The following is a 14,110-nucleotide window of genomic DNA, read 5'->3' as shown; positions in this document are numbered from 1 at the left end:
TGGAAATGATGTTTTTGGTCGCAAGTCATTTCGTCATCGCAATATTGATCCCTAATATCGCATATTGTGAGTTTTCCTCGTATCGTGCAGCCTTAATGTTAGCTATATTTAAGCTAACATTAAGTTGTGCTCTGTGAGAGGTAATCAAATATTTTTAAGGTTTGGCATTATTGTACTTCAAATTAAATTTTTTTATACAGTCTTCAGATAATTCCTAGTTTAGTAAATCACTTGTCATCCATCCATCTATCTATTCATCCATATCTGAAGCCGCTGGATAACTTTTGGGGTCACAATGATGCTGGAGCCTATCCCAGCATCATTGTGTGACAGTGTTGCAGGGCCACACAGTCACACAATCGCAACTAAGAATCTTCAATTAACCGATGAAGCGTATTTTTGGACACGAGGAGAATATAGAAACTCCACACAGGATTTGAACCTTCTCGCTGTGATATGAGAGTGTTAACCACTATACCACTGTGCTCCCAAATCAGTTATTTAATCACTGTAATGTCACAGCCTCAAATGAATTACACTTAAAAAAAAACACAATTTCTCCAAGTATTTTTCTAAATTATTATTTTTCCCATCAAAGTCAAAGCAAAAGTTTCCATGTTGCAGTTTTTTTTATTTAATCCAAAGTATAAAACAGTGAAGAACTGGCACACCATGACAACCAAATGAAATTAGAAAAACAGAGAAAGCTACGACAGGCTTTCACCTGCAGAACAGCCACCTAAAGTGATGTTTGTACAACGTCCAGTAAGTTCTCTCTAAATGTTAATATTTACCTCCCGTGAGGACGGACGGTTACAGCCGTCCGCCTGGAGCTTAAACTCAGGTAGATCTGACCTTCTGAGGCTGAATTAATGCCACAGGAAGCTGAAAGGAAGCCGCCTTCACCTGCACTGTCCTGCTGTCTGAAGATCTGCTCTGACTGACTTTATCCCTCCCAGGGCGGGCTGCGGCGCCCGTCCACGTCCGTCTCCACATGGTACAGCATATCTGCCAGCGTGTGCTCGATCACCGCCCCCCAGCCCATGTCGCTGATCTGGCAAGAAAAAACACAACAACAAGGCATTGAAGGGAGGGAGAGAGAGGAGCTGCAGCTGAGAGGTCAGGAGGTCCAGGATCTCACCGGCTGGTACTGGACGTCCTTTGGGGCAAACTTGAAATGTGGACCAAAGTTGACAGAGACCTACGGAAAAAGCAGCGCTAGATAAAAGACGCGAACGAAAACTGAGAGGCTGGAGGTCGGCGTGAGGTCAGACCGTGCAGCTCTTGTAGAGGGAGATCGCCGGGTAGTAGATCCCTTCAAAGAGGTTTTCGAAGGCAACGCCTTGGCTCACTCCATTCTTGTAGAAAATCATCTGAAACGCAGACAGGGACGTGAACAGAAGCAGGTTTTCTATCTGGACCGACGTCGAGGAGCAGCTCTCACTCTGCTGGGGCTCGTGGCTTTGAGCGCTTTCTCTGCTTTGTCCACGTAGTCCTTCTCCTCGAAGTACAAGTAGCTCTTGAACTTGATGAGCGCCTGAAAAACCAGACACACTTTTTAGTCAAAGGACGTGGAAAACAAAGCTGATGTGGTTCTGGTTGTGGAGAAAACGGCAGCTACCTTGTCTTTGTAGGTGTCGGGCAGAGACCTGGCCGTCTCCGTGCCGTCCGGCAGCTCGATGAAGAAGCCGAGCGTGTCGCCCTGGCCGTATCCCGAGGAGTAGTGCTTCCCGATGGACTGATGAAACCGGGTGCCCTTTTTACTGCGCCACGAGTAGCTGAACTTGTCGTAACCCAGAGGTGCCTGGAGATTCCCTGCAAAGAAAACACAAAGCCACGCCCATTTAGTGGGCTTCACTTCCTGCTATTTTACAGGATAACCTTCTAAATAAAAAAAGGCTTTATGTTACATAATAAAATGATAAAAACTAAATTAGCTGATCAAATATTTTTAAACTTGACAAAAAGCTGAAGAATGCATTGCTAGCAGGTAAGATTAGCATGTTTTCAATTACATAAGACTGCTAAAAAGAGACTGAACACTGCTACAAATGCTAATATAAATGCTAAATACAAACTTAGCAAGTTAAATATTGTGCTGAAGGATGCTATACAAGTGTATATGTATTGCATTTAGTTAAAAAAAAAACATGTAATCTTCGGCTTTCCGAAGGAGTATTAGGGCCAACAATAAATATATTTATTACAAAATAAACTATTATATTGTGAGATTTAAGTCAAAGTGAACCTCACGTGCAGCCGCAGACCGACTTTTTGTACACTCAGGTTGGTCACGCTGATACAAACAAATTACAAATGTTTGGAAGCTCCTTTGTGTGATTTATGGTTTACATATATTTTGTTCATTGATGGGGGGTCTGCAGGATCTCTGCAGCCCGTTGATGAAGACATCGGTATCTCTGCAGCTGTCCACTTCCATCCTTTCTTCCTCCACCAAAGACAAAATCTCCTCTAAGTCCGTGTGACGCTTTTGTCTGAAGAGGCCCAGTTTTCAGCATTTGCAGTGTTCTTATGCTAATAATAAAGGTAATAATAAAGTGATTAAGTCACCAAAAGGATCAGACTTTCTTCCTTTTTGAAATCTATACAGCGTCTTTGAGCATGACACCGATAAACAGACAACTTTGGTATTTTTCTCAGGGATTTTTGAAGTCATAAACTTAGTCTATGAAAAGATGCGACTTTATTCTTGGAATTTTACAGTAACGACTTCTATCTTGTAAAATGTAAGACTTTAAAGTCGGGATTTTTTAAAAAAAAATTGTGACTGGCACAATTGGACGTTTTAATTTTTTTAAGTACAAATTTTTTTTTTAATTTTGTTTTTTGCTCATATTTTAGGACTACAGCTGAGGCTTTCTACAGGATTATTTGCTAATTTATAAAATTAGCCAAAAAAAGAAGCTGAGCACTATTACAAATGCTAACTTAACACGCCAAATCAGTGAAAAACTGCTAAAGTACGACTTTTAATCAATGTTTCGAGATACGAACCGAGAGGTTGAGACCAGCCGAGTCGGGCGGCCGTCTCTGCAGGCATCTCGTCTACCGTCACTTCAAAGAACCAGGCGCCTTTCCGGACTCCATGTGAGGCCCGGACCATGGAGTAGCCCTTCTCCCCGGTAACAGTCAGCCGGTCATCTGAAATCTTCAGCTGCGGTGCTGCAGAGCATAAAAACAAAACACAAGATCGTGACTCCTGAAAACAAGCCTGGAGATGGTCAAACTGCCTCTCTGTGCACCTCTGTCGTGTAAGGCCAGCAGCACCTTCTCATACAAACAGGACCTGTACAGATCCCCGGGTATGGGTTTGCCGGCCCAGCAGTCCAGCTCCAGTTTCTCCGGGTCCGGAGCGTGAGGGTCCGGTTCCGCCAGAATGTAACGGTAACCGTCTTTGTTGAAAGGATGCTCGAGTGGGTAACCGTGAGGAGGCAGCCGCTGGGCGGAGAACAGAGGGTCACTGCAACAGAGGATGGAGAAACGCTCCTTCACTGCTCAAGGGGTTTCCTGGAAGAAGACGGCACCACAAAAACCCTGACCGTCCCAGTCAGAGGTCTGCATGCCCTCATATCGTTTCTGTTCATTCTGTAACTGAAGCTTCTGAGCGTTTGAATGATTTTTGAAGGAAACGGGGAGAAAAACACACAAGATCTGAGGAGTTTAAAGCATTCATACCAAAATCACAACCCTTTCCTGCAGAAACACGTGAATTTTTCTATTCAGAATCCTCAACAGCTTTTATTGTGAAGGCTGAAGTAGTGAAGACCTTTGATCAGATCTGTCAGTTACAACTAGAAGGGTGAAAACAACCAAAGAAAGCCTTTAAGTCAAGAATCAAAGTTAAAACCTCACAACGGGGTTTGCAAAACTTTTGCATAAGCCTTAGTTTAACACAAACGATTAATATAAATATTAACCTCCATAGTTTAGGAAGGGATATTTTGCTCTAGCATGGAAAGTCTTCAACACTTTCCTGAAAAGCTGCTGTGTTTGCAGCCGGTCAGAGGATCTGATGTTTGTCCAGGAAAAAACCTTTCCCGGGGACTTAAGGGTGGATTTCTGCGGCGTACCTGCGCGTCCTCTTCGCCGCCCCTGCAGCCGCGCCCTCCTGCTGCTGCTGCTGTTTGCGCTTGGCTCCTCTGCCTTTTCCCGGACCGGGGGCCAGAGCACCTTCAGGAGAACACCACAAAGTGAACGGCGTGAAAACACACAAAGACGCACAAGTGGGCCGTCAGCGGCGGAGACGACATGCAGGCGACGCCGCCAGGCTGCTGCTGCAGCTTAAAGTGCCCAAACAGAATCCATCAGTTCAGTTTGTCAGAGATTAAATATTGATTTGGTTTCCATCAAATATGTTTGAAAATATGGATTTAAACTAAACTGAGGTGATACATTCATTGGAATCTGTTTATGTTGCTTTGAAGGAAACTAATGAATTAACAAAAATATTTCTAAAGTGAAGATAATTCAGTTTGCTTAATCCGTTTTAGAGCCTTTTAAGCTAATAAATACTAATTTATCTAAAGACCCACTCCGATGAAAATGGTGTTCTTGTGGCATAAAGTGGGAAAATTAAGCTTAAAATTGCATTTATGAGTATTTTTTTTCCAATTGTTTTGGATTAGGAGCAGATGAAAAGATCGTATTTGTGATGTAGAACATACGCTGGGCGGGGCAACAAGCTCCCGGCTCCGCCCCATCCTCATGCATTCGTTTACAGACATATTTGTCTGAGCTGGACTGTGGATCTAAACTGTACAGCGTGATGGCTCCAATATAGCTCGCCATTCTCGTGGCACCGCTAACGTTATGTTGGGGTTGTGAGGGGCTGTAAGCTAGCTGGAGTGCAAACATAGAGCTCTCAGTTATGGGTGACGGGAACGGAAAGCCCCCAACTCAGAGGTGAATATCTAATAACCTTCCTCTGCTGCTCTGCAGAAACTTTGTCCTAAAAAAAATGGCACAAGTTAGATTTTGGCTAAAAAAGCATAATCCTGATTAAAAGAACCCAGTGAAAATAGGTCAAAAGATGATCGGAGTGGGACTTTAATGCCTAAAAATAGGTTTAAAAAGTAATAAAATTAAGCTGCTTGATTTTCAATCATTTACCCAAAATGTTAACGATTGAAAATTAACTAAAGAACTTTTGAAAAGTGGATTTTTTGGTTTTGGGAAGAACTGTTTATAAAAAAAAACTCAAGTATTTTCTTAAATGAACTTATATCAAATCTTGGATTCATTGAAAGATTTAAACCAAAAACCAGAGAATCCAACAAAACACAGAAAGCAGTAAAGATCTAAATGTTGTTCATCGCTGTAAAGACACACAAAGAAGCAGCTTTCAGGTTAACACAAGCAGACAAAAGACACAAAAAAGCAGAAACAATCTAGAAAAATCTATTTTGATTGGTTTCTGATCCAGGAGAGTCAGCGTTTAAGTGCCTGGAGCAAGATTTGAGAAAACTTCAAAATTCTAATTTTGTTTTAATCACGAAATTGATTTTTTAATTTCAAGTATTTTACTGTCATTGTTTTAATTAAAGTCACACAAAAACACCCTAATTTTGGCCCAAAACCATAAAATAGTGAACATTTCTGGGGGAGGGGGCAGATGAGGCAACAGTGGATCAAAAACAGCGCTCTAATCCGTCAGCTGTCGTGGAGGACAGAGCGCCGTTCAGCAGCTTTTTGAAGCCCGTTAGCAGCAAGCCAGACACGTGGGAGGAGCTTGGGGCGGGGCAGCGGTAAACAGATGCAGCGGGGAGGGGCTACAAGGATGCAGAGACAAGGAGGCTGCATGTGGATGAAGTTGCCCCCAAGTTGCTCTTTGAGGACCATTTAGGTTCAATATAAAAAGTGGGGGGGGCATGATTGGAGACTCAAGGCCAACTTCTGTCCGGGTGGGAGGAAAGGGGGGTAACAAGACACAGAGACAGTGATCAGCTGCAGATGAAGAAACGTCACATATTCACCTGAGAAAGAAGATCCACCTGGAAAAAACGCACACACGGTCACTTCAGCGGCAAATCCATCAGTTTGAGGCGATTCTGCAGGACTATGGGTACAACCTCACTTTCAAAACAAGCCCCCTGCTGGTTACCTGCTGAACTGACGCAGTTCCATTTGCTTTTATTTTGAAAACAGCCTTCAAAACAGGAAGCCAGGACAGTAATAATCTAAGTCACGTTAATGCCATTTCCTACTGAAGGAAACCTGAAGACTTCCACAGCTATGCCGATGATGCACAGCTCTACGTGACCATGTCTCCTGATGACTTAAGGCCGTGTCCATCAGCCGCTAAGAACATTTTGTTCACATTGCACGGATGCAAATTGGTTATACGTGAAAAAGGTGAGAAAAGTTGTGGCCTTTATGTGACATTTTCACAAACGAACCCCGTGAAAACCACAAAAGTACGAAAGAACCACACAAAGATCACATAAAAAAAGCATTAAAGCCAAGTCTGGCCCAAAATTTGTGCATCAATTACATCATTTTAAGGAGATCTGTGCGCCGTAAAAGTTACACATCAGTGGTACGTGCATGAACGGTCGTGGAAAGCCAAAAATGTGCGTTTGCATCTGACAAAAATAACGCACAACTGTGTAAGATTTAGATAAAAAGTGTGTATAAACTATGAAAAGAAGCCACACTCAAACTTGAAAACTCTGGCATAAATGTAGGTAGGTTTTCTTTTATGTAGATCTGAACTTCAAAAGTCACATCTCAAACACAACTAAGGATCTTTTTTTCCCCATTTAAAAACAGGTTGCCAGTCAGACCGTTCCTCTCCAGAATCAGCACAGAGACTTTAATCCGTGCTTGGATCACGTACAGACTTGACTAATGGATCACTCTTGTCTTAACGTCTCTGCACTGGCTGCCCGTCAGCTTCAGGATTGATTTGAAGATTCTCCTTCTAGTTTTTAAATGCCGTTAATGGACCGGGACCTTCCCGTTTATCAGATATCCTCAGTCCTTAAGAACCTTCCAGAACCCTCAGATCCTCGGGTTTTGCTCTCTTAACCCTAGAGCACCATCGCTCGGGTGATTTTCACCCGAGCAAAACTATTTACGTGAATTTCAATCCGTCGCGTGTTGAGTCTGTGCCTTGACCAGGAAAGTCTCACGAGTCCCAGGAACGGGTGGACCAAAGACCAAATTTTGTAGTGTCATTTTATTATTTTTTAGGAATTTTTGTTCTCAAATTCTTAATTTTTCTGTCATTTTTGAGCGTGTTTTTTAGGAACTTCCTATGTTCTTCTATTTTATTTTGTTACACATATCACAGTTGAAACTCAAAGACAACCACTCTAATTTATAATGTGTTGTCATGTTTTAAACTATTTTTTTATAACAAGTACTTTTTGTCGAGTATATCATAGCGGATTAAAAAACATGACCCATCAAAAGTGAAGGTGTAACTTTTTATAGCAAAAGTGTTGTGGGCACCACGACTCATAGCTAGGCCTCGTTTTTTTTGGTCCTTGTTTGTGAAATATGTTACCTGAGGATCTGAGAGTTTCAGCCTCAGTGGAGATTCTTAAATGTAAATTAAAATTTTATATATTTATTTGTTTGGCTTTTCAGTATTTTCAGTACATTTTTAATCGCTCTCAAACTTTTAGCCACGGCGTTTTGTTCCATTGATGTTTGTTTTTTAATTGTCGTTGTTGTTTTATTGTTGTGTTATTTACTGTTGTGTCTATTCCAGGCGTCTCCAATGTAGGCCCCAAAGACCAAATGCGGCCCACGTCCAAATGGCCAACGGCCCGCAGGCTCCATTAATTGAATCAATCATACGCGGCCCCCAGATCTTTTTAAAAACTGGGTGTAAATAGGGTTGTAAGCCGTTGTAAAGCCGTGGTAAAATCGCCTTGTGACCCTTCTTTGAAACACATTTCCAAAATATCAACAGTAAATAAAAAAAGGAAATGTTGACAGTGAGGGTCACTGTTTCCAGGACGAGTGGAAATCGGTACATGATTTCTGTGAAATACAAAACCACTGTGTCTACCAAATATGCCAAGAGAGCGAGGCTGTTTCCAAGGAGATCAACATCCAAAAGGCACAACCAGGTGGGCTACGTTAACCACGACAAGCTACACGGAAATGAGAATGAACGGAGCAAAAATCAAACAAATCCACAGTAGTTTGGGTAAAAACATATTTTGCTGCATTTGTGTTCCGTGTGAAGAAAGTATGCCACTGAAATGAAATGTTGTCTAGTAATTAAAATAGATCAAAGAATGTCGTCACCTCACCAAATCTGAGCCTCTTTGCAAAAGGTTCAGACATCCCTGGTCTGTTGAGTTTTATGACTCTTTGGTGTTTTAACTTCTGTCTTTGTCAAGAACTTTATGTTGAAAGGAAATAAAATAAAACAGACTTTCTTTTTTCTTTATCTTTTTTAGGGAAGTTAAAAAATTCAATAAATGCCACAAATAATAATAACAATGGGTTCTTTTGGCAAAATCCATCAGCAAAGACTTGTGATGAGCGGATTTTTCTGAAGCTCATCATTTTGAGTCGAGTTCTAAAAAACTTGCACCTAATCAGCTTCATTGATCCGTTTCATTCTGTTTCTTAACCTCTTGGTAAAATGAGTTCATCACGGTCCAAAAACTAACAGCTTTAGCCTTTTGCAGGACGTCACCATGGTAACTGTGGAGTTTATAGTGAGCAGTTCAACACGGCTAAAAACTTTTAATTGCTGGTTTTTCCTCTCCATAAATTCCACTTTTGTAATTGTTAATCTGCTTCTGTTGATGATGGATGATGACTGTTAGTAAAGAATGAGGCTAAAGAGCCAAAGCAGGAGGGGAGGAGACCCCCCCAGAAGCATCCACCTTGATCCCAGCTCCATTCGTGCTGATAGAGTTTTGGGCTTAAATGTTTGCAGGTTTGGATCCTCACCGTTCAGGCCTCCGGCTGTGGGGGTCCCGGTGCTTTGTTTCTGCGTGTCGTACGACGGTCCGATGGTCCCCAGATCCTGCAGGAAACACAGGAACATTAGGTCTCCACCCAAACAGCTCTGTGTGAAACTGAAATGCTCGTTGGAGAAAATAAAAGAGGTCTTATTGTGGGAAAGTGTGCTGAGCAGGAAATACCTGATCCAACAGACCAAACTTGGGGAACTCCTCCTCCAGGTCTTTACTGCCGGGGTCGGGATGCTCCTTCACCAGGAAAACGTCTCTTTCTTTGCTCTGAGAACCCCCAAAAACAGCAAAAAAGCAGCAGCAGCGACGACCTTCAGTTACTTTGATCCTTCTTCAGAAACGCAAACAGAAGCCGAACGTCTGGCAGGAGGAAACGTTTCTTTACCATCGTCTTCACGATGTTGTTGGGCCACGTGAGCTTCCCCGGTCGCTGCCGAGTCGTCATGCACTCCCAGAACTTATCGATGAAGGGAATGATGTCCTGAAGAACGGAGAGAGGATCCACGAGGACCCGGTCTGACTGACACGTTCAACCCTCAAACAAAGTCATTCCTCTTTAAATGCCCTTGAAAGTTCATTGAAAATTAAAAGAATCAAGAAAATTGTGATGTTTCCACCTTAAATATTAAGTTTTTATTATAATTTTATTTATATAAAAGTGAAATTTGTCTAGAGCAAAACAGAAAATATGTTTTAGAAGGAAACTAAAATTAAGTCATGCTTTCTTGATCCCAACTTGTTTGTCTAAATATTGTTTTAAAATCTCATGAAAAAAAACGTAGTTTGGCTAAAGTTTTGTTTAAAAACAGATAAATTCAGTCTAAAAATCCATTAAAACTGAAGAAACAATACAAAAGTATTACAAAATGAGACAATTACAAAATTTCTGGCTGAAAACAACAAGAAGAAATAAAAATGGGATCAAACGTAACAAAAATTACAGAAGAACACAGAAATTATGAAAAAAGGTAAAGATGAAAATTGCATAAATAAACACTACAAATAATAATCATAAAGTTTCGTTTCTGAGCTTCCAGCCGACACCAACTAACGCCGGAAATGTATGAACTCTGAACTTTTGGCTTCACTTCTGTTTCCAGCTTAAATGGAAAAAACTGCAGCGCTGCAAACAGAGAACGTTTGTTCTGTCAGACGCATCAACGATGGCGTCTTCCGTCAGAGGAACCCACCTTGTCTTTGGAGAACATGGTCTTTGGGTGCTCGTCCTGCGTTCTGGACCTCCAGGTGAGGTTTGCCAGAGCCGTGAGACACATTTCCTTCAGGTCTGTCGGAGAAAACAGGTCGGTTTACGAAGGAACTTAGAGGGAGGGGGGCCTGAAGGGAACCTGAGGAATACCCACTTGCTTGTTTCCTGAGGAAGTAGGTGTTGCCGCTGTGATGGCACACGTTGCAGTGGAACACGTAGTTGGTCATGAAGGGGAGACAGGTTCTGAGGAGGAAGAGGAGGAGTTGGTGAAGCCGTCAGTGACGCACAGCTGCTGGAGGCCTAAAAACGTACGCCGTGTCGATGCTGAAGGTGTCGGCGGTGAACCACTTCATGCACAGAGCACACTGCAGCTCCACGTCCCCCAACTGCCGCCCGCTCTCCTCATCCCCCGAACCGATGAGAGCGTCGGCGGCCTCTGAGCCTTCGCCCGCCGTCTCCTGAAACGACACAAATCACCCGTCAGAATCACAACCTCAAGGCCCCAAGAGCTGCCCGCTCCAGTGGATGAAACATCCCAACTTCAGGTCAAAGCTCTCACACTCAAGCTCATCATCTTTCAGAGAGATGAACAAACTGAAAAAGAACAAAGTTTTAATCTTCTTCTACAGACAACTTTTCCGTTCATTAGCTGAAAGTGACACAATTAACGGCACTCAAAGTCACACCTCCACTGACAACAGCTCTCTGTGGATCGACTGCAACAGGAGAGGAAAGACTGAACCAGAAGAAATGTCCTTCTTTCCTCAGGTCTGTTCAATCTTACAGTGGTTTTAGGAAACATATAATGAAATATCAGACTTAAACACACGGTGAATTAACAAAAATAAACCAAACCAGATCCTTCAGAAAAAAGGAAAATGAGAATGTACCGTTCCCTCCTTGCCATTTGAAGACTCTGTGTCCATGCTGACTGGTGGTTCTCCAAAGGAAGCATCCCTGAAGAGACAGAGCTTCACTCATATTTCATAAATAAAAAGCATCTTGTGTGAATGATATAGTGGGCTATCATGCCTCTTATTTGTCATATTCTCAATTAAATAAAGTGCAAACCTATTTTAGGCCTCATTGGCAATAAATGCAGTAAACCGGTTATAAATAACTAACATACAAAGTAATGTAGATCCAGCAGTGCAAGTTTAACTTAAGTTAACTATGAAAACGTGTGTGACTGTGTGTGTCTCTCTGTGTGTATGGTCACGTCGTTTCATCCTTTTAAAATGATTGACTTATGACACCGATAAAACATTGAAAATAAACTGATAAACCCGTTTACAGATCCAAAATAAAAGCTTTATTTAAATAAACTCAATTTTAACGTTTTGTGGGTCTGAGGCATGATGATGCTAACGCTAGTTAGCTAGCCTTTTAGCTTACGGCTTCAATGAAAAAACCTGCCGACCTGATGTTTAGTTTGTTCCATCCACGTTGAAATTGTGTAATTTTAATGTACAATAACTTCAAAACGGCATCGCGTAAAGAGGACTTACCCTTCTCCTACCTCCGGCTCCGGTGGACCAGCGCTCCCCGCCTCCACTTCAGACGCCATGACAGTGGGAATCAATGAAAACAAAACTGAAGTCTCGCGAGACTACTGCTCCGTGACTCAACAGTGACACCTCTGGTGCATTTTTGTCTGAAACACAAGTGAACCTGTGAGAAGGTTTTTTTTTTTAACTTCTTTAAAGAATCCTGTAGTTTCAGTTACTTTCTAGGTAATAATACAATTTTTAAAATTTTTAGAGACTTTGAATTAGAATTAGGTTAAACACTGAAATCCATCTATTGGTTCTGTGATCTGGTATCCCTTTATTTGACCAATTCAGCACCCTTTAATGAACAGAGATTGTACTACAAGAATACTTAGTTTATATACTAAAAGTGATGCAGTATGTTTGAAGTTAACTTTTTATATGCTATCCATATATTGTAAACTCAAAATGTTCCAATGTAATCTGAAAAAGTAGTCGGTTAGTATATTTCGTACACCGCTCATAAGTATATTAGCACTACTTATACTTATACTCGAGTATATTTAACAAAATAAACTTCAAGTGAACCACTTTTGGTTAAAGGAAATGCATTGTAAAACTTAATTGTGAAAAAGACCAATTACAATTGAAAAAGCATGGTAAAAATGATATTAATTGAGAATTGCCAGCTTTGTTATTAAGACACATCGACTCCATTGAGTGTTTTAAAATACGAGATAAAATGTTTTAATTCAGAAGAGCCTTTGACTTTTCATGCATGGGACAATTTTTATAATTTCTTGTTTGTTTTATTCTATTATTTTCCTTTTGTGAAACACTTTTTCTGTGAAAAGTGCTGTAAAATTTAAACATTTCATTTTTAATGTTTATTTATATTTAATAACAAGATTTAGTTTTGTTTTTATCTGCTAGATGGGTAAAAAGAACTGTAGCATTTAGGTCCCATTAAATTAGGTAATTGAAATTTGTCACCATAAACGGGTTAAATTTTTCTAACCTGCATCTGCCACATTTTTTAAATACCAATAATTTTTTCATTTGGAATCTTTTGATATTTCTTTGACATCTTCAACTGTGAAATAAAAAGCTGTGAAATGTTTTAATGATGGAATAAGACAAAGAATCCTAATGCATCGAACCTGTAATAACCTTAAATAAAGACGATTAAAAGGCGTTTGCACCAAGACACACTTCTTTAAGCTCATATGCGTTGTTTGTCCCTGACTTTTACATCCGCTGCCTGATTTTCAGATGTGCAAACGCCCGTTTCCTTTCCTCCTTTAGATTACAGTTGTCAGACGTAAGAAGCAGCAAAACAGAGTCTTTGTGAGGACGGCAGACCACCCCATGTTCACAGAGTTATTAAAACGTTTGCGGCGGCGTTCCAGACCTACTAAAAACACAGCCAACACAAAGGCAAGTGTGCCGTTGGACGTGGCACAAAGCAGAGTGAGGATGCTGAAAGCACCCCTGGGTGCTGCTGTAAAGACATTGTTAGGCAGATCAGAGGCTTCTCCTCCTCCTTCCTCCTCCAGCAGAGACACATCTGTGAAGTCAGGAATGTCAGCAGAGAATCCGTTTGAGTCAGTCTGTATTGTTTAGATGAAATTTCATCTAAAGTAAATGCACTAAAGTTAGTTTAGCTTTGGAAAATACTGCAGGATTAAAGCCACGGCACCATAAAACACTTCCTCAGGCATCAGAGGCTGCTGTGAAAGTCAGAGGTGTTACACAAAGTTTATCTTAATGGACAAAAATATCTGGAAAGTCTCAGTTTGTGTTTCACGACGGTGGTGATGTACGCTAACACTATAATTGTTCTTTGAAACAAATTTTTGCTTCATCGTCTGGACAAAAACAAACACGTGAGAGGTGAAGATGTGTCAAACTCAAGGCCCGCGGGTCAAATGTGGCCCGCCATGTCATTTTATGTGACCCGCGAGAGCATAAAAGCTTTTAATTTCTATCTAGGGGGACTTGAAATATAGGATTGGGCAACTATACATTAGTTCTTAAACACTGTCCATATAACCTAACCTGACAGATTAAAATGTAAAAGGAATTATTTTTCATTACATTTAGTTACATGTTTAAGTTATATCTGGCCCTTTGAGTACAACCACTATACTGATGTGGCCCTCAGTGAAAATGAGTTTGACACCCCTGACTTAAAGGAACTAAACCATACAAAATCCACTTTTGGACCTTTTAAGTGTATTATAATGTCAATTCCTCACAAAAAACAACCCCAAAGCGGCATCTTAATCCATTCACGCATCTCTGAATGTTCCTCTAAAAACCTGCTCTCTGAGCACCAGCCCCTCCCAAATCACGAAAACTAGTGGGTTCTCACACTGTGACGTCACAAAGTGAGGAACCGCCCCTTCCAGGAAGAGTCTGCCTTGTCAGCCCCGCCCCCAAGCTAACTCACA

At 41.2% G+C, this 14,110-nt stretch overlaps 1 protein-coding gene across 2 annotated transcripts; it reads right to left on the bottom strand.

Annotated features, from left to right (window-relative positions):
* Window positions 1-610: 610 nt before the first annotated feature.
* On the bottom strand, window positions 611-11,819 carry ash2l (ash2 like, histone lysine methyltransferase complex subunit). 2 transcript variants are annotated; one of them, XM_004074478.5, is made up of 17 exons: window positions 11,676-11,819; window positions 11,058-11,124; window positions 10,480-10,625; window positions 10,322-10,410; window positions 10,151-10,245; window positions 9,346-9,441; window positions 9,132-9,227; window positions 8,938-9,013; window positions 5,994-6,011; window positions 4,092-4,191; window positions 3,264-3,481; window positions 3,016-3,183; window positions 1,622-1,815; window positions 1,445-1,537; window positions 1,275-1,373; window positions 1,142-1,201; window positions 611-1,054 (listed from the first exon to the last, which is right to left on the bottom strand). In XM_004074478.5, the coding sequence occupies exons 1-17, from the start codon at window positions 11,732-11,734 to the stop codon at window positions 947-949; spliced, it is 1,782 nt and encodes a 593-aa protein (XP_004074526.1). In that variant the 5' UTR covers window positions 11,735-11,819; the 3' UTR covers window positions 611-946. The 2 variants fall into 2 exon arrangements, with proteins under 2 accessions (XP_004074526.1, XP_011479722.1); XM_011481420.4 differs by lacking the exon at window positions 5,994-6,011.
* Between the last annotated feature and the right edge of the window lie 2,291 nt (window positions 11,820-14,110).

This window comes from Oryzias latipes, chromosome 12 (genome assembly GCF_053564925.1).
Source record: "Oryzias latipes strain Hd-rR chromosome 12, Olatipes_Hd-rR_3.1".
Lineage (NCBI taxonomy): Eukaryota > Metazoa > Chordata > Actinopteri > Beloniformes > Adrianichthyidae > Oryzias > Oryzias latipes.
This window is presented reverse-complemented; position numbering and strand designations above follow the sequence as displayed.